This window comes from Phyllostomus discolor, chromosome 2 (assembly GCF_004126475.2).
Source record: "Phyllostomus discolor isolate MPI-MPIP mPhyDis1 chromosome 2, mPhyDis1.pri.v3, whole genome shotgun sequence".
NCBI classification, from domain to species: Eukaryota; Metazoa; Chordata; class Mammalia; order Chiroptera; family Phyllostomidae; genus Phyllostomus; species Phyllostomus discolor.
Window position 1 is genome coordinate 169,111,660 of NC_040904.2, and position 21,163 is coordinate 169,132,822.

A 21,163-nucleotide genomic window follows, 5' to 3' on the forward strand; every position below is an offset into this window, starting at 1 on the left:
GTAGACGATTGCAGACCACATCAGAGGACCACCACCCTGGCTCTGCACGGGTGATCCTCCATATAGGGTGGAGGTTGGTGGTCAGTGGTCACAGTCAATCCTTAGAGCTGACTGGCCTGGGTAAATCCCTCCCATTGATCTGTCAACAGCAACCAAGACTCAACTATAAGAGGAGGGTGTACTCAGCCCACACAGAAGGTGTACCTCAAGTACCCAGCTTGGATGATAGGGGAGGCTGTGCCACTGGACCTACAGGACACATACTACATTAATCCACACTACCAAGACATGGAGTCAAAGCAGCTCTTCATAATATATAGAAACAAACACAGGGAGGCTGCCAAAATGAGGAGACAAAGATACATGGCCCATATGAAAGAATAGATCAAAACTCCAGAAAAAGAGCTAAACAAAATGGAGATAAGCAATCCTTCAGTTGCAGAGCAAAACACTGGTTATAACAATGCTCAAGGAACTTAATGAGGACCTCAGCAGCATAAAAAAGATCCCATCAGAAACAAAGGATTCACTAATTGAAATAAAGAACAATTTACAGGGAAACAACAATAGAGTGGATGAAGCCAAAAATCAAATCAATGATTTGGAACATAAGGAAGAAAACAACCACCACATAGAACAACAAGAAGAAAAAAGAATCTAAAATAATGAGGATGGTATAAGCAGCCTCTTGGACAACTTCAAGAGGTCCAACATTCACATGATAGAAGCACCAGAAGGAGAAGAGAAAGAGCAAGAATTTGGAAATCTACTTGAAAAAATAATGAAAGAAAACTTCCCTAATTTGGTGAAGGAAATAGACATGCAAGTCCAGGAAGCACGGAGAGTCCCAAACAAGATGGATGCAAAGAGGCCCACTCCAAGATACAGTATAGTTAAAATGCCAAAGGTTAAAGATAGAGAAACTTAAAAGCAGCAAGAGAAAAGAAGTTAGTTACCTACAGGGGAGTTCTCATAAGAAACTTTGCAGGCTAGAAGGGATCGGCAAGAAATATTCAGTCATGAAAAGCAGGCACCTACAGCCAAGTTTGCTCTACCCAGCAAAGATATCATTTAGAGTAGGAGGGCAAATAAAGAGCTTCCCAGACAAGAAAAAAACTAAGAGTTCATCATCACCAAAGCATTATTATATGAAATGTTAAAGGGACTTATTTAAGAAAAAGATCAAAACTATGAACAATAAAATGACAAAAATGACAAATCTCTCCTGGCTGGTGTGGTTCAGTGGATTGTGTGCCAGCCTGTAAACCAAAAGTTTGCTGGTTCGATCCCCAGTCTGGGCACATGCCTGGGTTGCAGGGTGGGGGTGTTTGAGAGGCAACCAGATCAATGTATCTCTCACCCACTGATGTTTCTCTCCTTTTTCTCCTGCCCTTCCCCTCTCCTAAAAATAAATAAATAAATAAAATCTTTTTTAAAAAATACAAATCTATCAATAATTAAAACTAAAAAACCAAAACAAACAAGAAGAACAGAAATAGAATTATTGATACAGAAAGTATTTTGATAGTTGCAAGATGGGAGGGAGTATGGGGGAATGGGTGAAGAAGTGAGGAGATTGAGAAGTACAAATAGGTAGTTACAGAACAGCCATGGGGATGTAAAGTACAGCATAGGGAATTGAGTGGCCAAAGAACCTATACACGTGATCCATGGGCATGAACAATGGTGAGGGGATTGCCTGAGGGAAGGAGTGCTGGGTGGAGGGGGAGTAAAGCGGGTAAAATCAGTACAACTATAAAAGCAAAATCAATTTTAGAAAAGAAGAAGGCACTGGAGGGCTTTAGGTAAGGAAAATAAATTTATCCTTTTAATCACAGGATTTGATTTATGTCTGAGAAGGCCTTTTGGACTGTTGAGCAGAGAATGGACAATGAGCACTAAGTATGGGAATCCAGAGATGAGTTGGATTGTGGCTTTTTGCAGTGATCCAGGACAGAGGTGACAGTTGCTTGCATTAGGACCAGAGCCTTGGAGATATTATTGAGAAGTGGCAAGGTCCTAAATATATTTGAAGGCAGATCCCTCAAGACTTGCTAATAGACTAGATATTTGAGAAAAAGAATAGCTCAAGATGAGCCCTGGCCTCAGGCTTGAACTCTTTCATGAATGATGGTGTTAGTCTTTTACACTAAAAATTAGAACAGTTTTGTAGGGAACAGAGAGGTCAGAACAAGATTACAGTCCTCCTGACTGGGCAGGGGACTTACTCACCTGGATGAAAAAGTCATTTTGGAAAGAATTTCCAGGGAGTGCTCTCTAACCCACCATTAAGATTGCTCTCTGGCCAAGGAGAGTTGATTGGTGTTACTAGGGAATGTATGTGGAAGGTAAGTTTTTTCTGCCTTGGTTATGTCAGAAGCCAAGCCTGCCTTCAAGGAGTTCACAGTCTTCCTGGGGAGACAAGATCACAAACACACTTGAATAATTTTGTGTACAAGACAACACAGATTTCAAAATGGGTCCTGTACCACATGGTTTAGAAAATAGTACCTGCAAAAAGAGGTAAGAAGGGAGGTATTAAGGTGGAGGAAGGTTTGAATGATGGTGAGGGGAAGTTGGGCACTAAAGCAATTAAGCATATTGTTTAGGTGACATTTTTCTGACCAGTAGAAGCAGTGGAAAACAGGAGTGTAAAGGGGAAATCGGGTCCTCTCTTGTCAATCACAAACACTAGTGCAGGCCCAAGGCACCCGCAGCCTCACGTGCCACGTAAATAGTTGTACAGATTTCCTCAGGAAAACATTGAAAGCAAAAATTGTGATCACACCCAACTCTTTCCTTTATGCCCTGCGCAATCCTCTCCCACGTCCCTGAAAGGAAGAGAGCAGTAGGTCAAACTCGTTTGTTTATTCATTCATCTAACAAACATTTATCTCTCATAAGGGGACCTTTGTCTCCAGCGAAGGACGGATCCTGCCTTTCCGGCTGCATGGAGCATTCCACAGCCGAGGGGCCCCCTAGTTGCCTGGTTCAGCAAGACCACATCTCGGCTGGAAACGAGGGATCAGACACGGAAGTCTCAGCCCAACATTCCAACAGAGGCAAGAGCCTCTGTAAATACAAGGGAAGAAAGGCGCGGAGGGCGAAAGTGCTCTCAAATTGGGTGGGGGTGGTGGAATGAGTGAAATGTGTGTGCGAAGTATAAACTGAGGACTCCTACAACCTCCTGGAAAGAGCCGATCTTCCCGACCGGAGGCCTAGCGGGGGCCCCCTATCAAGGGGGTCTGGCTTGCTGTTCAGGACGTAGTTTTTTCCCCTAGTAGGCTTTTCTTGTTCACACATAAAGGATATCCCCAAACGAGCTGCCAACCCACCTAATTGGGCTAGTGTAGAAGAGTGAAAGCAGCTCTAGATGGGGAAGAAAGAACAAGAACAGAAACCGACCATGTAGACAACGTTGCCTCCTTAGCCCAAGTTTACGAGAGAAAACCCCCAGGTAAACCACAAAAATAACAGGCAGGAAAGGGTTGGGTGGGCAGAATATGCCCCCATAAAGCCTTGAGTACAAAACAGACCGCTGGTAACACGCACCGAAGAGAATTTGAAGAAGGCTCCTAAAGACAACTGCATATGTTGGGCACCAGTCCGGGCTGAAATGAATAAGGAAGCTTGGGGCGAGACGGGGGTTCTCCCCAGGCTGACCAGGGACCTAGAGATCGTGGGGTTTAGCTTTCCAGGAGGATGGGGGCGCGGGCTGGAAGGGCGGGGCGCGTGAGTGCACCTCGAGGGGAAAGGAGCTGGAGGGGGAGGGGGACGGGGCGGGACCGAGGAGCTCGGGCGGGCCGGGGGCGGGGCCCAGGTGGTGTTGATACACAAAGGAAGGCACCGGAGGCCGCGGCCCCGCCCACTGACGCGTCCTCGGGGTGGCAAGTATAAGACGCCGCTCTCGGGTGTGCACTAGAGCCTTGCGACGTCGCTTTCCGGGGAAGTCTTACTGTGCACTACTGCCAGCATCCCGACCACGCGTTCTCGCACACTCGTGCCTTTCCTTCGAGACGGCGGACGCCGGACGTTTGGGGGGCAACTTGCCGTTTCCTTTTTTTATTGAAATTATTTTACCTGCCTATTGTTGGTTTTTTTTTGTTTTGTTTTGTTTACGATTTTTGTTTGAGAAAAACCCACTGAAGGCGTCTGCGTGACATTCCGGGATTCCGAAGCGGAGACCACCAAGGTAACAGCGCGGGGATATCTGTACAGGGCGCGAAGCCAGGGCGGGAGTGGGGGAGGGGTGTTGGGAGGGGCCGCGGCGGGAAAGCAGCTGCTAGGGTCGTTTCCTCCACACTGGGGCGATTGCGGTTCCTGAGGCCGGCCCACGACCCCTGCCCATAACAGTGGGGGGGCGGGTGGTTGCCGCCCTCCTTCGGGCAGGGGGGCGCGGCGCGGGGGCTGCGCGCCCGCCCGGAGCTGAACCGCATTTTCCCGTTAGGGGGAGGGGAGCCAGCCCGGCCCGCGTCTCCGCTGCGGCAAGTCCTGTGACTGATTTGCATCAATAAAAAAAAAATTAAATAAGTCCAGGGGGTCTGGAATTCGGAGGCGCAGAGGTAGCGTCGGGCTTTTAGAGTATCGGAGGCCACGACTGGGGAGGACGGGCCGAGGACGTTTGACAATCGGCCTTCGATATTGCATCAGTCTCCTTTCTCGGCAAAGGAGGGGGAAGCGGAACGAACTGCTCTCCAGTCGAATGCCAGTGGACGAGTGTGTTCGAGGGCACGGGCGTGTGCGTGTAAACAAATCCGCAGCGCTTCTGGGAACCGGCGTTTTCCCCAACTCTACGGAGGACTTATATCCGACCCTTTCGCCCCCTCGAGTGGGCTAACAGCCGCAGAGGCATTTCCCCCAATAGGGGCTGCTGGCGTGCAAAGACCGGGTATGCGGCACTGCCGCTGCAAACGCTAGAAACCAGGAGCTGTGCGCCTGGGCGGCCCGCACACCTAGCCAGTGTGCCTGGGTGGGCTGTGTGCCCTGCGTGCCTGTGCACGACCCACGATGCTGTGCGGGCAAAGTAACAGAGGCCCCCGCACTCCTCCCTCAGGCTTGGGATCACGGAGAGGGTGAAGTAATAAAATGCACTGAGGGGCTTATGCAGGCGCCGCGCCGCTGTGGGACCATCTTTGTTCTCTGCGGCGCCGCTGTCCGTACTTTTCCGCCCCTCAGCGCGCCCCCGCCCCTCGAGCTCGGCTGGTACTTTTCCACTCGCCTGGCTGGGGATGAATCAGCCGCGCGTCACGTGACCAGGGCCAGCGCTGCGGGTCCTGACGCGCCGCCTCTACGTTCACAGGCAGGAGCGCGGGCCGGTGTACCGCAAAGGACAAAAGGAATCTAGTGTTACTTGAAGCTTCTGATTCCTCCCGGTTCCCAGCATGAAGAAAGCCGAAATGGGAAGGTTCAATATTTCCCCGGATGAGGACAGCAGCAGTTACAGTTCCAACAGCGACTTCAACAACTACTATCCCACCAAGCAAGCTGCTCTGAAAAGGTGGGAGAAGTTGTGTCCTTTTTTAAAACGGCTTGTGCTGGTCGGGGGTGGTTCTAGGAAGGACTCCGCTTCTGTTGCTTTAATTTACTGTGGTATTTGGAGAGTGATCTCTGAAACAGTACCCGGTTGTCTCACTGCCTTGACAATATCTGGTGTGAAAGTAGGCTCCTTACTTAACTCTTAGGCTTTTAAGTAAAGGTGTGTGACAACCAAAGGGCTGTTTTGTGTTAGAGCATTCTATTGTGTATTTCAACCCAATTTAAGATTTTTTTCTTTTCTTTTCTTTTCTTTTCTTTTTTTTTGCAGCCATTATGCAGATGTAGATCCTGAAAACCAGAACTTTTTACTTGAATCAAATTTGGGGAAAAAGAAGTATGAAACAGACTTTGTAAGTTAATAAAAATAACAAATTTATGTGTCTGTGGCTTTATGGAGTAAACAAATAGTTTTACTTTAGATTTCAAATCTAACTTGCCCAAAGCTGGTTTTCTCCATTTAATTATTGTTATATGTTTGGTTATCGTTTTCCCTCTATGTAGCATCCAGGTACTACTTCCTTTGGAATGTCAGTATTTAATCTGAGCAATGCGATTGTGGGCAGTGGAATCCTTGGGCTTTCTTATGCCATGGCTAATACTGGAATTGCTCTTTTTATGTAAGTATGTGTAAGTAGTGAGTCTGCCGTGCAGGGCAGTTAACATGTTTTGGCTCCAGAAACTGACTTGAAATTCATTTGCTTAAAAATTGAAATATGAGAAATTAAAATATATCTTTATTCTGGTATATAATTGCATGATATCAAGAAAGCCAATTCGATGGGGGGAAAAAGACAATAATTAAAACTGATAATTAAGACAAAGTCTAAGTTGATGGGCATACTTAAGATAAACTTTTATCAGGGTTTGGACATTTCAAGGAAACTTGATAAATCAGGGTAGTTAGAATTTTTTTCTGGCAAAATCAGAAACAAAAAAGTATTAATAAGCATAATACTTCCAAATCAGTTCGGTAATTTGGCATAGTGTCCCCAAGGACCTGTGGCCCCTGCGTGCACAAGGAAGACAGCTAATTATTTTTTAAATATATAATGTGTGGTAGTATTTGCTTAACCTGAAATATGTTTATTTTAAGAAAAGTGAGTAATAAAGCAACTGAAAAGCAACCCATATGTGTTTTTTGTTTTTTTTTAATATTTATACCAGATCTGTGTGATTGCCATATGCCATAGCAAAAAAATGTTAATACTTCAATAAGTATCTGCTTTTAAATAATTTTTTTCTTAATTGTCGAGTTAGAATTAGTTACTCTTGCACTTGCCAGCATCGATACCTGGAATAGGATTTTGGAGCTGTAGAAGACTTTAGAGCAGGAGTTCTTAACCATTGTGGGGTCACTGGCCCTTGGAGAATATAATAGAAAAGTAGAGACCTTATTTCCAGAAAAAAGCAGAAAACAAAACACATACAGTAAAGTTGAGCATACATTTTTCAATGATGTTTTTGTTATAGCTATTAACTTTTGGCATCCTAAGTCAGTTTCTGTGGAAGATAGGTGATTTTGTTGTGCACATGAAGAAACCACACATGCATGTAACTCGGAGTTGTCCCTTTCTGACAGATACATGTTTTGTTAGCCTAAGGGTGCCTTCTATTCAAATTGTTTTCTCCAGCAGAATAGAATTTTCATGAAAAGAAAAGCAAACCTTTGCAAAGCTCTGCTTTGTGGTGAAATTCCACACTGAAGTTAAGAACAGTTTGAGCATTGGAAGCCAGGATTCATTCAGCTTGCTTCATTAACACGAGGCTTTTTGAGCCCTCTTGCTAAGGTGAAGGACCAAGAATTTATGTAGAAAGGACCCTAGAATTTTTTAGTTTTTAGTGGGAAAATTGAATGGCATCATTATTACATATTTGAAAGCCTTCCTAATTCTTAGTATAAAAACTGGAGGCTGTTGTTAAGTGGGGTTCTAGTGCAATATTTACATGGCATCTGTTTCATAAGTGAAACACAATTCTGATATATTAGCCTTGTACTTTGGAAATTATTTATACTCTAGTAGAGTCTGTGTGTTTGATGGTCATGGTTAATAGTATCAAGTGCTAACGTGAATTTTTAATCCATCAGTATTTTATGAAATATAGAGGTAAAGGGACCAAAAGCCACATGCCTGCTATGGTCTATTAAAACAACTCTGTGTAACCTTTTCGAGTAGAAACAGTCTTGGAAGTTGAAAGAGACCTCAAAAGTTAGGGGAGTTCATTCATCCCTCATGGCCATACGAGGACTGAATTTATCAGCACACTTTGAAAATTGTTTTTGATTAAACCAACAGCTGTGTCTAGTTAGAGGTGAGGCTGATGGTGTCATTTCCCACCTCAGATTAGACCCCATAAAACTTTTGGCATTAGAATAGCAGTTTGATGTCACCACCTATGTTTAACTAACAGACATCCGATTCTTTGCCAGACCTTATATGGTACTGTATGCAATTTGCTCCTACAGAATCAAAAAAAAAAATGTGACTTCTATTGTTTGCAGAATTTTCTATGAGTTTCCCTGATTTTGATTTGTTGTTCTTTTTACTAAAAAAAAGTTTGTATTTTCCTTGACTTGCCCTGGGGGAGGAGAATAAAGCTGGAATGAGAGAACCTGTGCCCTGAAGGAAACCAGTGGGGAACCTTTAGTTCCTCTCGTTCCAGGGAGGAGATAGCCCAGACAGTTGAACTGATAAGCCTACTTGTTCCATCTAGAACAGGCATTGTTTAACTTTGTGACAATGCCGGACTTGTATTCCACACTGTGGGGTACAATATATATTGTCCCATTGGTTATTTCTATGATTTTTGCTATCAGTTGGATTTCAGAAGTACCTTGTAGGCTGGGTTTCCTGGCAGGTATTACCACCATTTTACAGATAAAATGAACAATTAAAGTGTAGGCAAGTGGCAAGTATGCAGCTGATCATTATGATGCCAGAATCTGTAAGGTTCATAACTCCACCACTTTAAAGTTTGGCTTCCCAGCATTACCCTGCATGTTTGGTTCAATGGGTGAACCCCTGCTCTTATCTATTACCGTGAGGTAATATGCATGTTTTACCTGCATGTTTTTAGAGCCTAGTAAGGGAATATGTTGACACTAGCCAGAAGAGTATCATTCTTGGGGGTATTCTCTCTAGCAAAAGAAATATTAGGTTAAGTTCCCTATTTAATATTTAAGTAGAGCTATGCTTGTTTATAACCGTGCACTTTTTCTTTCTCTCATCAGAATTCTCTTGACATTTGTGTCAATATTTTCCCTGTATTCTGTTCATCTCCTTTTAAAGACTGCCAATGAAGGAGGTATGGTAACATTCGTGGTATTTCTACAACAGTTGTGCTTGTTATGATTTTGTTTCTTGTACAAAACACTTGCTTCATGCTTTTGTGTTCTTCACCTTACAGGGTCTTTATTGTATGAACAGTTGGGGCATAAGGCATTTGGATTGGTTGGAAAGCTTGCAGCCTCTGGATCTATTACAATGCAGAACATTGGAGGTAAGAATTTTTTAAAAGGTGATTTGGGTAGACTTTTTTCTTTGTATAGCACAGTGGTGACACGTTGCTTTAGGTGTCACGTGCCACATTTTGCACTTGTAATGGTATAATTTTTTTCCCTCCAGCTATGTCAAGCTACCTCTTCATAGTGAAATATGAGTTACCTTTGGTGATCAAGGCATTAATGAACATTGAAGATGCAACTGGGTAGGTGCTAAGTAAGGTTACTCATAAGAAACAATTATGGTCTAAAATGGTTAGATAATTTTACCAAAGTTGGATACAAAGTAATTATCAGTAAACTATTATAAATGTTATTGTTGAAACTGAGAACTTTTGAGAATGAAAGGCTGAAGATGGTAGCTAGTCCTGTAACTCTGCATTACTAATTTTTAATCTGCATTTAAAAGCAGGTTTTCTAAACCTTTCCCTTTATATTTACTCTTTAAGAAATTGTAGCTGATTAACACATAACTCCAATCAGTGTTAGGACTATGGCTTTGAATTACATTAAAAACCAATTCCTGTCTGCTTTTTGTAAATTAGAAATTCTTAAAACCTAACCTATTTAAATTGTGTAATATCAGAAAATGTATGACTGTGCTGTAGAAACCTTATTCTTCTAGCAAAGTTACTCATCCCAGGAGACTAAAAAGGAAACATGGTGTGTGTGTGTGTGTGTGTGTGTGTGTGTGTGTTGTGGGGGGGTAGTGATAATTTACTTCCCCACTTTCTCTCAAAATAGAGAGGTGTTGTGGTTGGCCCCCATGCATTAGAAGTTTATTTTAGTAGCCTGGCTGGTGTAGCTCAGTGGATTGAGTGCTGGCCTGTGAACCAAAGGGTTGCTGGTTCGATTTCCAGTCAGGGCGCATGCCTGGGTTGTGGGCCAGGTCCCCAGGAGGAGGTGTGTGAGGGGCAACCGTACATTGATATTTCTCTCCCTCTATTTCTCCCTTCCCTCCTCTCTCTAAAAATAAATAAATAAAAATTTTTATAAAGTTTATTTTAGTAATGTGATATTTAAATATTAGTTTTCTGTGAGGTCTTTGTTGCTAAAATGAGTGGTGTAAAATTCACAGGTCAATTAGAATTTGAAATAATGATTTTTAAAGAGTTGATTACCTAAAAAGGAAAACATTACTAGAATTTTTCAGACCCATGGGTAATATTTTGTCTTAACTTCAGAAGGGATCTTTTGATTATTTTTGGAGTTAAGGTGGCCAGGGTATTAAAACATACTCTTCACAACCTGCAATAAGTCCTGGTTTGGGAATTGGGTTTTTTGTGGGGGTTTTTTTGTGTGTGTATTTTGTCTGAGTATGAAGAAATTTCTTTGTTGAAGTATTTCATATGTATATTTGCTAACCAATGTTTGAAAGAAGGTTGTTTTAAAATTTTCTTGTTTCTAGCATTAAAAATGGAAAGCTAAAGCTAAGACAAAGTTGGTGTACAATTTTTCTAAAAATGCTGAAAGATAAGATTACTGGCTTAACAGTGCCTCTTTGTTCCCTGTATTAGTAGCAAGCATTTAAGAAATATTTTATGTTATGAATCAGCTGGCAGCCTTCCCAGAGCAAACTGCAGGACAAAAGTTAGACTGTTTCATGCCCCATTCCTAACCTGAGTGAATATTCATTTAGCGCACAAAGCGAGAGATTTATTCCTATTTGTAGGCTTTCTGAATAAGTGATACTTCCACACCTATCTTTTTAGTGTGTATTTTTATAGTATTTTCTCTAAGATGGGTCCCGTGAGAAGATACTCGGAGGATAGTTGTGACTGGTTTTGACCTTGTTTTTCTTTTCTTTAATTCAGGTTGTGGTATTTGAACGGTGACTATTTGGTTCTGCTGGTATCGTTGGTGCTCATCCTTCCTTTGTCGTTGCTGAGAAATTTAGGTGAGCAAACCCATCTCTAAAGAAAATTGAAATGATCATCTCACCATCTAATTGGCATTCTCTTAATAAGACACTGAGAGCTAAAAAGCTCTGAAAGCCTTTGGGGGTTCAGCATACAGACCTCTGCAGGTCTTTCAAAATTCTAGCATGATCACCACTAAGGCGCAATATATTGTTTACATTTTAGAATATTTTGTACTTTGTCAGTAATAATACAAAATAAATGGGAATTTTTATTACTTATTAGCAACTATTTTTTAAAGTAATTCTATAGCATATAGTCTGTAAGAATTAGAAACTTCATATTGTAGCCACATTGAAGTCTTTCAAGCAGAGTTGAATTATTTAGCAGAGAAAATATGTTTGCCCTAAACATGTTTCATTAAATAAACTAACATCCCCTCACCCCCACAGGATATTTGGGATATACCAGTGGCCTTTCCTTGTTGTGTATGGTGTTCTTTCTGATTGTGGTAGGTATAACTTCTTTAAAGCTAGTGACTTTTTTTTTAAAGGCCCTGTCACATTATTAAGTTTAACAAAGGAAAAATAATATATTTTCAGGTGATTTGCAAGAAATTTGAGATTTCTTGTCCAGACGATGATGCATGGATAATTAGTGAAACAATAATAAACAGTACCTTCACACCCCCAACAACTCTTATACCGGATGCGGCACTTAACACGACTGATGGTTCTTGCAGACCACATTATTTTATCTTCAACTCACAGGTAACTAAACATAATCTTTGTTTTTCTGAAATAAAGATTTTAGGGAAGAAAAGAGGGGAAGCTATCTACTGAAAATATTAAAAGAATTCTCAAAGTAAAGGGAGGAGGGGTAAGAGCTGTTTAGAAAACATGATTAGTTAATTGAGGACTAAGAAGAAAGCATTGGTTTGTGTCTTAAAATAGATTAAAAAATAAAGTCATATGACATTAATAATTAACACATTCAGAAGTTAGGATGCTGATCTGATCACGTGGTGAACAAACTAGAAGATTGGAAGCTAATTATGTAAGGGAAACTAATTTTAGACTTTGATTCTAAGATTAGTTGATACAAAATGTAAGTTCCCTAACATTAGGATATTGAGTATATTTTTATATGTTTTGCAGACAGTCTATGCTGTGCCAATTCTGACTTTCTCATTTGTCTGTCATCCTGCTATTCTTCCCATTTACGAAGAGCTGAAAGAGTGAGTGCTCTATCTATTTTCACGTAGATTTATTGGAAAAGTATTATTTGAGTATTGCTAGAACTACTGCTGAAATATATTTTTGTATTTTTCTTTGAATTTACATAGCCGCAGCCGTAAAAGAATGATGAATGTATCCAAGATTTCATTTTTTGCTATGTTTCTCATGTACCTGCTTGCTGCCCTCTTTGGATACTTGACATTTTATGGTAAGTAGTGTCTGGTTAACCAAAAAAAAAAACCCTCATGTTGTGAAATGAAATTGATACTTCGATATGTATAGTTCTATCACAGCTGTTTTTTTAGTATATTTCACATGTAAGAAATTGAGTTTAGTAGAGCTTAAAAAATTTTTATAGTATATTTAATCAGAATTTTCTATAGTATAGTTAATCATTAATTTTTAGAATCCTGGTTCAGAAGTATACCATTCATCATTTGATTCCATTTTTATATGATGTGCTTATAGCTAAGTTCATCCTACCTATTTCCTCCCATCACTTTCAAATTACACCACACATACAAACTGTAAGCCAAACCATGGGATTTAAGCTGTTTAGCTCCTGTTGATTTTAATGAGGATCATGTGGCTAAATCTCTGCTTGGCATTTAGAAAAATTTTTCTTCAATGTTATTCTAATTGCATTAACTCTAATTCCAAATTAATCTTATTAGTCTCTTAGTTTGTAGTCATTTTGTCAGTAGTCAACACTTTTGGTTCAAATTTTGCCACAAGTTCGAGTTCCTACCTAATCTCCAGAGAAAACAGTGCACAAAGTTTTGGCTCTTCTTTCTCCATAGAACGCGTCGAGTCAGAATTGCTTCATACGTACTCTTCAGTCCTGGGGACAGATATCCTCCTCCTTGTTGTCCGCCTGGCTGTGTTAGTGGCTGTCACCCTGACGGTACCAGTTGTTATTTTCCCAGTAAGTAATGAGTTGTGCTTTTTTTTTTTTGCTTTTTTCCTTTCCAATATGAGTCAGCTTTAAATGTGAGGATTTGTGAGACTTTTATGTTCTGGGAGAAGGGAAACACCACTGTAGCCATACCGAGTTATACTTTGTAATTTTAAATAAATTCCAAGTGGCTAGGAAAAGAATGTGTTTCACTTTATGTTAGTTACAGGAAAAAATAAGTGAAATATTTGTAAATTTTCAAAACATCCAAGGGCATATTTTCCATATTTGAAGGTATTAAATGATCTTTCTTAATTAAAGCCGGAGCTTGATCTCTTTATCTTGCAGATCCGGGGTTCCCTAACTCAGTTGTTGTGTCCAGCGAAAGATTTCAGTTGGTTGCGTCACAGTGTCATTACAGTGTCCATCTTGGCGTTTACCAATTTGCTTGTCATCTTTGTCCCAACTATTAGAGATATCTTTGGTTTCATTGGTAAGTTTTAGAAAGTATCAAGGTTCACCCAAATAATGAGGAATTTTAGCATTTATAAAATGGATGATTCCTTAAATTCTCAATAAATGGTAAATGTTCTTTTACAGGTGCATCTGCAGCTGCTATGTTGATTTTTATTCTTCCATCTGCCTTCTATATCAAGTTAGTTAAGAAAGAATCTATGAAATCTGTACAAAAGATTGGGGTAAGTAAGATTATGACTATAGAAGCAGTAATAGTCTCCCAATATCAGAAATTCCTCATTTGATTATAATTTTAATCTCTTAGCTATCATGTTGTAGGTAGTTTCCCTTTTAAGTTTCTACTAAGTGTTTAACAGTGCACTGCACAGATGAAAGATTGGGGAAGGAGGTAGAAGGCAGTTTGCCATCTAAATACACATTTAAGTTAATTGCAAGGAAGTTACTAGACATTTCAGAGATTGTGTATTAAGTGTAGAGGTACATAAGCTTTCAAGGTATGTTGAACCAGTATTTTGGGGACTGCCTGTTGTGTGACACGCACTTGAATGGGCCTTGAGTATATAAAAGAGAAAAAGATGGGGTGTTTAGTCGAGCAAGACAAACCATCTTCAAAGCAAAGCTTGGGGTGGGGCTATTATTACACTTTAAAATACTATTATGTACTTCAATGTGTAATAACTAATTTTTTAAAAAGATTTTATTTATTTATTTTTAGGGAGAGAAGGGAGGGAGAGAGAGAGAGACATCAATGTGTGGTTGCTGGGGGTTATGGCCAGCAACCCAAGAATGTACCCTGGCTGGGAATCGAACCTGCGACACTTTGGTTCACAGCCCGCACTCAATCCATTGAGCTACGCCAGCCAGGGCTTTGTAATAACTAATTTTTAAAAGGATATGATATGTTAAGCATAAATGATTCTGCTGGGGCTATTTAAGAGAAAGACTGCTTTTTAGTCCTTGTTCCCTACTATCATTCTAGTCTGATTAAAGTACTAGAATTGTTTATCAGCCAACAGCTGTCGTCTGGTGTTACTCAAAGTATATAGTGGCAGTAATTGAGGGTGGGATTAGGAGTATAACTGTTAGACCTCTGGCTTTGACTGAGACTACGTTTTAGGATGACTTGGGTCTGATTTTGTGGCTACAGTTTTTTGTGGGGTTTTTTTTTTTTTTTTTTTTGCTTTTAAAAATGGAAAACCTAGGCTGGTTTTACTTGGCAAAGTAGATATTTTTAAAATATATTCTATTGATTGTGCTATTATAATTGTCCCATTTCTCCCCCTTTATTCCCCTCCACCCTGTACACCCCCTCCCACCCACATTCTCCTCCTTTAGTTCATGTCCATGGGTGGTACATAAAAGTTCTTTGGCTTCTCCATTTCCCATACTATTCTCAACCTCCCCCTGTCTATTTTCTACCTACCATTTATGCTACTTATTTCCTGTACCTTTTCCCCCCAAAGTAGTTTGTTAAGCAAAGAAAATTACTTACCTTTTCATTTGAGAGAAAGAAATTCAAAAGTAAAATTTTCAAAGGTTTTAGAGACAGTTGTTTTGTATTATACATGACCCCTTGATTAAGACCATTTAAATATCTTCAACAAGGTGAAACTAGAGCTCTGTAAAATAGTACTGACATAATCTAGGTAATTATAATCCTGTTTTTTAAAGTAGGAAGAGGACTGTTGAACTTCCAGTTTGTTGCTTTCTGATCAATGTTCTCTGTGTCCTCATTGCAGGCTATGCTCTTCCTGTTAAGCGGCATAGTGGTGATGATCGGAAGTATGGCCTTGATCGTTCTGGATTGGGTGCACAATGCCCATGGAGGTGGCCATTAACTAGCACCACTTTAACTTCAGCAGTCCATTTGATGCCAGTGTTGAGTCCACTCAACTACTATGAAATTTCACCTAACGTTCTCAGTTTCACTTCCTTTTGAAGTGCAGATTCCTCGCTGGTTCTTCTGAGTGCAGAATAAGTGAACTTTTTTTTTTCTTTTTTTAAAGAAAATATTCTGTATGATAGAAATGGACATTAACAACAAAACCACGAGTCTCGGGTTAACGGAAGTGACAATTTTATTCCATTCCAGAGAATGGACGAACTCTTTTATCAAGCCACATGTTTGGCTGTGTCATTGTTTAACTTGGATATTTTATGGTTTTACTTGAATGTGCCTAATGGAACCATTTGATGTGAGAAACAATTCCTAATTTGCAGCAAAGTATTGAAATAACCATTGAGAAAAACACTATTATTTTTTGTACCAAAAATATTTAAAGACCTCAGAAGCACTATTTTACTTTTAAAAAATGCTTTTTTTGAACATTGTCCAAAAACAGTTGTCAATAAATTGCGTAAAAATTTTTCATTGGTGTTTAAAAATATTAGTATTATGAAATGAATTGCCTTTTTGTAGGCATAATAAGCCAAATATTTTTTTTACCCAAAATTGTTTTTAGACAAAATGATGTAATGAAAAATTGTACCATGAATAGGAGCATAGTTTTTCCATTTAAACTTCACCGTTCAAGGGTAATCGATTGCTTATTGTTAATACCAAATCAGATGAACTCTGTTCATCATTTTCCTTTGTTCCCAAATATTTAGTTCATTCAGACAAATATTTATGGCTTCAATCCATTAGAATGGAAGATAATGCAGATATTTCTGTGGGAATGAAAATAACTAATTTTGAGGTACCAAATAGTGCAATTGGGTAAAACAGGGTTTATTCAGTTGCATCTTTCTCTAGAGTTGGATTGACAGCTCTGGGTTTTTTGGGCCAGCCCTTTTTTTAACATTGCTTCCAGCAGTGGAGAATGGGCATTGGATGGCTATAGGCCAAAACTATTCTATCCATAGTACAACTTTTCAAAAATGCTCACCTACTACTGGAAGTATGAATTACTTGATAATACATGGCTTAGTCGTGTTCGTGTTTTGTCTACAGTAGAGGTCTAATCCATAGGTTACACCGACATTTGGTATAAGTTCTCTTCATATAGGCCACCGGGTTTCTCATGCAGTAAGCTTTTTGCAAAACTTACCTGCACTGGATTGTCATCTCATTCTGGTACAACATAGAATTATTTGTTTACATCCAACAAATGGTTAGCTAGGGAAAACAGTGCAACCTGAGTGTAAGTAGTCGGTCCAACTGCATGATCACCCTTCCATGTAAATTCCAGTTAGAACTGAAAAACTTGGCTTTTAAGAGCACATTTATTGTATGTTACGGTGTATGGTGAATATATTATTAAATAATGTGGTACTTTGCTTATCAGGCATAATGTCTACAATCTAATATACATAATTCCATTAGTGGTTGAGGGAAGCAAGTAATGGAATCATCAATTGGTCATCTGGCTGTTGAGGTTTTCTCTTGAACTAAACATTTTTAGTTCTAGGCAAGGGCCAGAAGTGTGGCAGACATGGTTTTTGTTACGCATCCTTGTATTATATGTGACTAGATTATAGACCAGTTATGTCTGTACTTAAAGACCCTTGTGGAACTGGAAGACGTCTTGTAGTGCTACATTGGGTGAAACCAATGGTCCATTTTTGTTTGTTTTTATACAAATAAAGTAATCTGGGACCATCTAGAAAGGCAGTGAGAAGGCGTATTCTACAGCACTGCTTTCATTTAATTGGGCTTTTGATATTCCCTTCGAATCCAAACCTCACCTCTAGTTCAGACCAAGAAATGGCACTTCTGCTTGAGTTCCTGAAAGAGTTGCTGATTTTGTCTCTTAAGACCCACCGGGAATTATCAAGTAGAGAGCTGTTTTTTCTATAGTTTACATCCTTTCATATGGGAGGAGATACCTTGTGAACCAGGAAAGAATGGAAAGAATCCTCATAGCAAATAGATGTGGGGAGACTCAGTCAACCTTCTTTGGCTATTCAAGGTTCAAAATCAGCTGCCTTGGGTGAATTCCATTGCATGGTTTTCTTGGAGTGGTCTTGTCTGTCTTGAGGCACCTAAACAGTGGATTCCCATTAATAAGCAGTCTTCGGTATAGAAACCACTGTCCCGTCACCTCATTTTGCATTACTGTCTTCCGTGGATGTTTCAGTTATAACTAATGTTATTTATAGAACAGCATTAATCCATTAAAGCTAACCTATTTTTCAATATTTATGATAATCTGTGTACATACATTGTCCATATGTGTTTGTAAATAGGATGTATATAATTCCATAGGTCAGGTTGGGTCTTGGGTTCAAGTGTATATATTCCTGTAAGTTTCTCAACTGCATTTTGATGAATTCACATTGTATATCTAAGAATTGTCCCCAAATTGCCTGTACAGAGATTTCAATATAAACAAATTGACAAATTGTGTAAACACTACAAATTTTAAATATTGTTTAAATTATACTTGCAATAAACTGGTTGACCATTACTTTTTTTTTTTCCATGAAAACTTGGTGCAAGTTCGAATCACTTATTTAAATTTTAAATAAGGTCCAAATTTTCAAAATGCAGTAGTTATCAAAATGTGATTTAGTGTAATTACGGAAAGACTTTCGAAAACCTGGGTGTGTTCATCTTATGTATATAGTGTAAAAATCCCTCTTGCACTGTTAGAGGCCAACAACTCCAGTATGACTTGTTGGCAGGGAGTGCTACACCGTTTCAATGAAACAATGTATGTTTTAACTGAACTAAAATAAATACATGCTTAATCTTGAATGGCAGTATTTTCTTTGGGTTAATGGGATCAGGAGGGTCTCAAGTACTTAGTAGGGGCAGCACCTAACAGTTCTTTATAATGTTAGTGATTATAGTGATTATAATAGGGAAAAGTCTGTTCTACTTTTAGTTTCTTAAAGATGATAAATTTACAAAGAGTGAGAAAGAAAACACTAGAAGTCATCTCGGGAACCCAGGCTTGGGCCTGCTATAAGGAGGCCAATAGTGCACCAGAGTCACCCGGCTTTTCTAGAATGCAGCTTTCTGGAACACGCCCCGGATGGGTCCCATAGGTCTGGAGGGCTGCCCAGAATTGTTTTTTTCCCCTTAGCTACCCCAGTGATAACCCAATGCACAGTTAAAATTAAGGGGTGCTGAAGCTGGCCTGGGAAGAAGTCTGATCAGTTCCACTTTGGTGGAAGTCAGCAAAGGAGAGGAAGTGCTGGAGAGAAGGGATGAATAGACAAGCTGAGGGGTGTAGGTGTACCTGAGTGGCACTGGATAGGAAGAGGACTGCCCAGATTCACAGGGTAGTTAGGTATGGCTTACTGACAGCCTTCAAAGCCTAGGGCTCCTGAAGGGACTTACCCAAAGCTGACAAAAAGGGGGTTACCATAGAACAGCAGGTGTGCCTGAGAGTGGTTCCAAAGGCAAGGGGGTTCTATGCAATGGTCAAATGGGAAGAAATTACATGTGAGCAGAAAGTACAACAGGATTTGAGCAACAAAGTGACTCATCTGAGAAGCTTGAACTGAACACCTACCAGGAGCAACTAACGTGCCCATGGGGAAATGGGTGGGATTATGTGTCAGACCTGGGCTGTAACAGAATCTGTACACTTAAAATTAACCCATTTTTAAAGAGTGATACCTAAATGAACCAGAAAACCAACTTAACTAATCTAAAATTAGAAATATATTCAATAGGTCCACTCAGAACATGAAAATACAGTTCTATAACCAGGCAGACAGCTATTCTCAAGAGGTATTTACAGTAAGCCTGAGGAATGATAATTTAGGGGTATTTTTCACTAAACCAGAGCTGTTTGTCTAGACTTGGAAATACTCTTACCTGGGGAACTGATTTAGTTAAGTTTCTGATAACAAAGAAGATCCATTTAAATTAACTTAAGCAAAAATAGGGGCAGTGGGAGAGAACCTAGAAGGAGATTGGGGTACCTCAGAGAAAAATTAAATGGGCTTTCAAAAGGTTAAACACTAGATTTGTTCTGGAGACCTCAATGACAAGACAGTATGGGACTGCATGAGCTCTGCAACTAGATTCTGAGCAATTTCTTCAGCCAACTACTCAAGATAAACATTGGCTAATCTCTAATGTAGCAGAGGGACAGGGCTTCCAGGATCCACCCCTGGGGTGGGGAGAATAGTCCTCAGAGTAGTGACACAGGTAAGGGCTGCACTTTGGGACGTGTCGCATTTTGAGCACTGAAAGCCTGTGTCCTGGGAAACCCTTCAGTCCAGGTAAACTGGGGTGGTTGGTTGCCCTAGTTAGGCATGCAAAAAAGTGTCTGATAAAATAGCCTAGAGAAACCATAAACTCATTTCACTTGGGTTTCCTGTTTCTAAACTTCCAGGTAGAACACCAGTCATCTTTTATGATTTTTGCTCCAAGTCAATGGACTATAGCTTCCTCAAATCACATTTTCTCTCCACCAGAGTTGTGAGCTTTAAGAGCAGGCATCTGCCTTTTCATTAACTTAACCGCAATGGTCATAACAGTCTCTAGCAAATAGCACATAAATCCTCAGTGTGATTTGTAGGATGAATAAATATGCCCTTCATTTCCTATGGCATAAATGAGACAAGGTTCAAACAAGAAATGTACTAAATGTAGCAACTAGCCTGAAATTAAACACTGACTTGAAACATAGTTTCTTTCTCTTCAGCCAGAGGCCACCCTACAAGACAGGCTTTCTTGCCTAGCCTGTGATCTGCCTCCAGGTGGCAGAAGCCATCTTTAACCTCTACCCCATGTAAGGGATTTCATAGTTGTGAAATCCTTTTTCAAATCCTAGCCAGATTTGGTATTGTGAGGGGAAAAAACTGACACAGGAAGCCTGATTGCTTATGTCTTCAAAGGAATCAGGAGTGAACCTTGGCCAACTCCTGGGAATGTGACCCTTAGAATATTTTTTATGTTAGTGATTGATGAATTTGCTATATACACCTGAAGCAATGGACCATGCTATACTGGCTTTTGAGCTTGCCTTACACAAGATTAATGATGTGTACCTGGTTTCATTGTTGCTGTCCTTGGGTTTGGTTGCCACGGCCCGTTGCAAAGAAGAATGTGTCTACGTGACCTGCACCCACTAAAAGCCTTAGACCTTAAACCTCTCGTTTGGTTCCCCTGGGCAGGCATTCCACGTGTGTCCCTGTAGTTCGCCGCTAGAAAAGAGCACTCTCTGTGGCCTCTGACAACCTCTCAGAAGCCCATGCGGGACCTCTCTGGACTCCACTGTTGCAAATCTTTTTCCTGCTGCTTTTGCTCTATATTCTTTGCTGTGATAAATCACAGTGGCACATATTATGTGCTACTGAATCCAGAGAGTCCTTCTGGTGGATCACCAAATGAAACATGCAATGTTTCCATTTTTCTTTACACCATCAGTTTGCAAACCTTAGCATCTCTTGCTTTCTCCAGGAAGAATCTATTCACAACTAAAGCCCTTAAAGCATTGAGCAAGTTTTACTAAATATTGTCTCAGGTGTGGGGTGTTGGGAGGTTTAAAGAGCAAAGAGAAATTTTTCTATTGCACATCCCACTGTGTTGCACTTCATAAAATCCCATCGGACGTACTTCTTCCGAGTCCCTCCGGCTGTGCTGTGAATTCTATCCGCCCTTCCTCGCACACCATACACAGCCTGTCCCCTACCCCCAGGAGTAATTCAGCTGTGTCCTCAAGTCTGCCCGCCCTTCTCAGGTAAAAAATGTTTTCAA

General features: G+C 40.3%; 1 protein-coding gene and 1 long non-coding RNA gene across 4 annotated transcripts; one reads left to right on the forward strand and one right to left on the reverse strand.

Annotated features, from left to right (window-relative positions):
• Positions 1-1,036: 1,036 nt before the first annotated feature.
• Positions 1,037-12,100, reverse strand: LOC118499100. Its single transcript, XR_004901614.1, has 3 exons — positions 12,015-12,100; positions 2,229-2,232; positions 1,037-1,049 (listed from the first exon to the last, which is right to left on the reverse strand). It is a non-coding gene; the product is annotated as an uncharacterized LOC118499100 (long non-coding RNA).
• SLC38A2 (solute carrier family 38 member 2) lies at positions 3,796-18,202 on the forward strand. 3 transcript variants are annotated; one of them, XM_036019138.1, is made up of 17 exons: positions 3,906-4,193; positions 5,051-5,054; positions 5,292-5,497; positions 5,804-5,885; positions 6,037-6,152; positions 8,765-8,838; positions 8,941-9,033; positions 9,159-9,240; positions 10,849-10,931; positions 11,346-11,404; positions 11,496-11,663; positions 12,051-12,130; positions 12,239-12,339; positions 12,932-13,056; positions 13,375-13,519; positions 13,627-13,724; positions 15,243-18,202. In XM_036019138.1, the coding sequence occupies exons 3-17, from the start codon at positions 5,382-5,384 to the stop codon at positions 15,339-15,341; spliced, it is 1,521 nt and encodes a 506-aa protein (XP_035875031.1). In that variant the 5' UTR covers positions 3,906-4,193; positions 5,051-5,054; positions 5,292-5,381; the 3' UTR covers positions 15,342-18,202. The 3 variants fall into 3 exon arrangements, with proteins under 3 accessions (XP_028388762.1, XP_035875031.1, XP_035875032.1); XM_028532961.2 differs by lacking the exon at positions 5,051-5,054 and having other exon boundaries at positions 3,796-4,192; positions 5,300-5,497; positions 15,243-18,026; XM_036019139.1 differs by lacking the exons at positions 3,906-4,193; positions 5,051-5,054; positions 6,037-6,152 and having other exon boundaries at positions 5,300-5,497.
• Positions 18,203-21,163: the final 2,961 nt, after the last annotated feature.

Bases quoted from the DNA above. Each gene is read 5' to 3' on its own strand.
- SLC38A2 (XM_028532961.2), top strand. From the start codon at position 5,382: ATGAAGAAAGCCGAAATGGGAAGGTTCAATATTTCCCCGGATGAGGAC. The intron at 9,241-10,848 runs GTAGGTGCTAAG...TCTTTAATTCAG, and splicing joins AACATTGAAGATGCAACTGG to GTTGTGGTATTTGAACGGTG. The intron at 10,932-11,345 runs GTGAGCAAACCC...TCACCCCCACAG, and splicing joins GTCGTTGCTGAGAAATTTAG to GATATTTGGGATATACCAGT.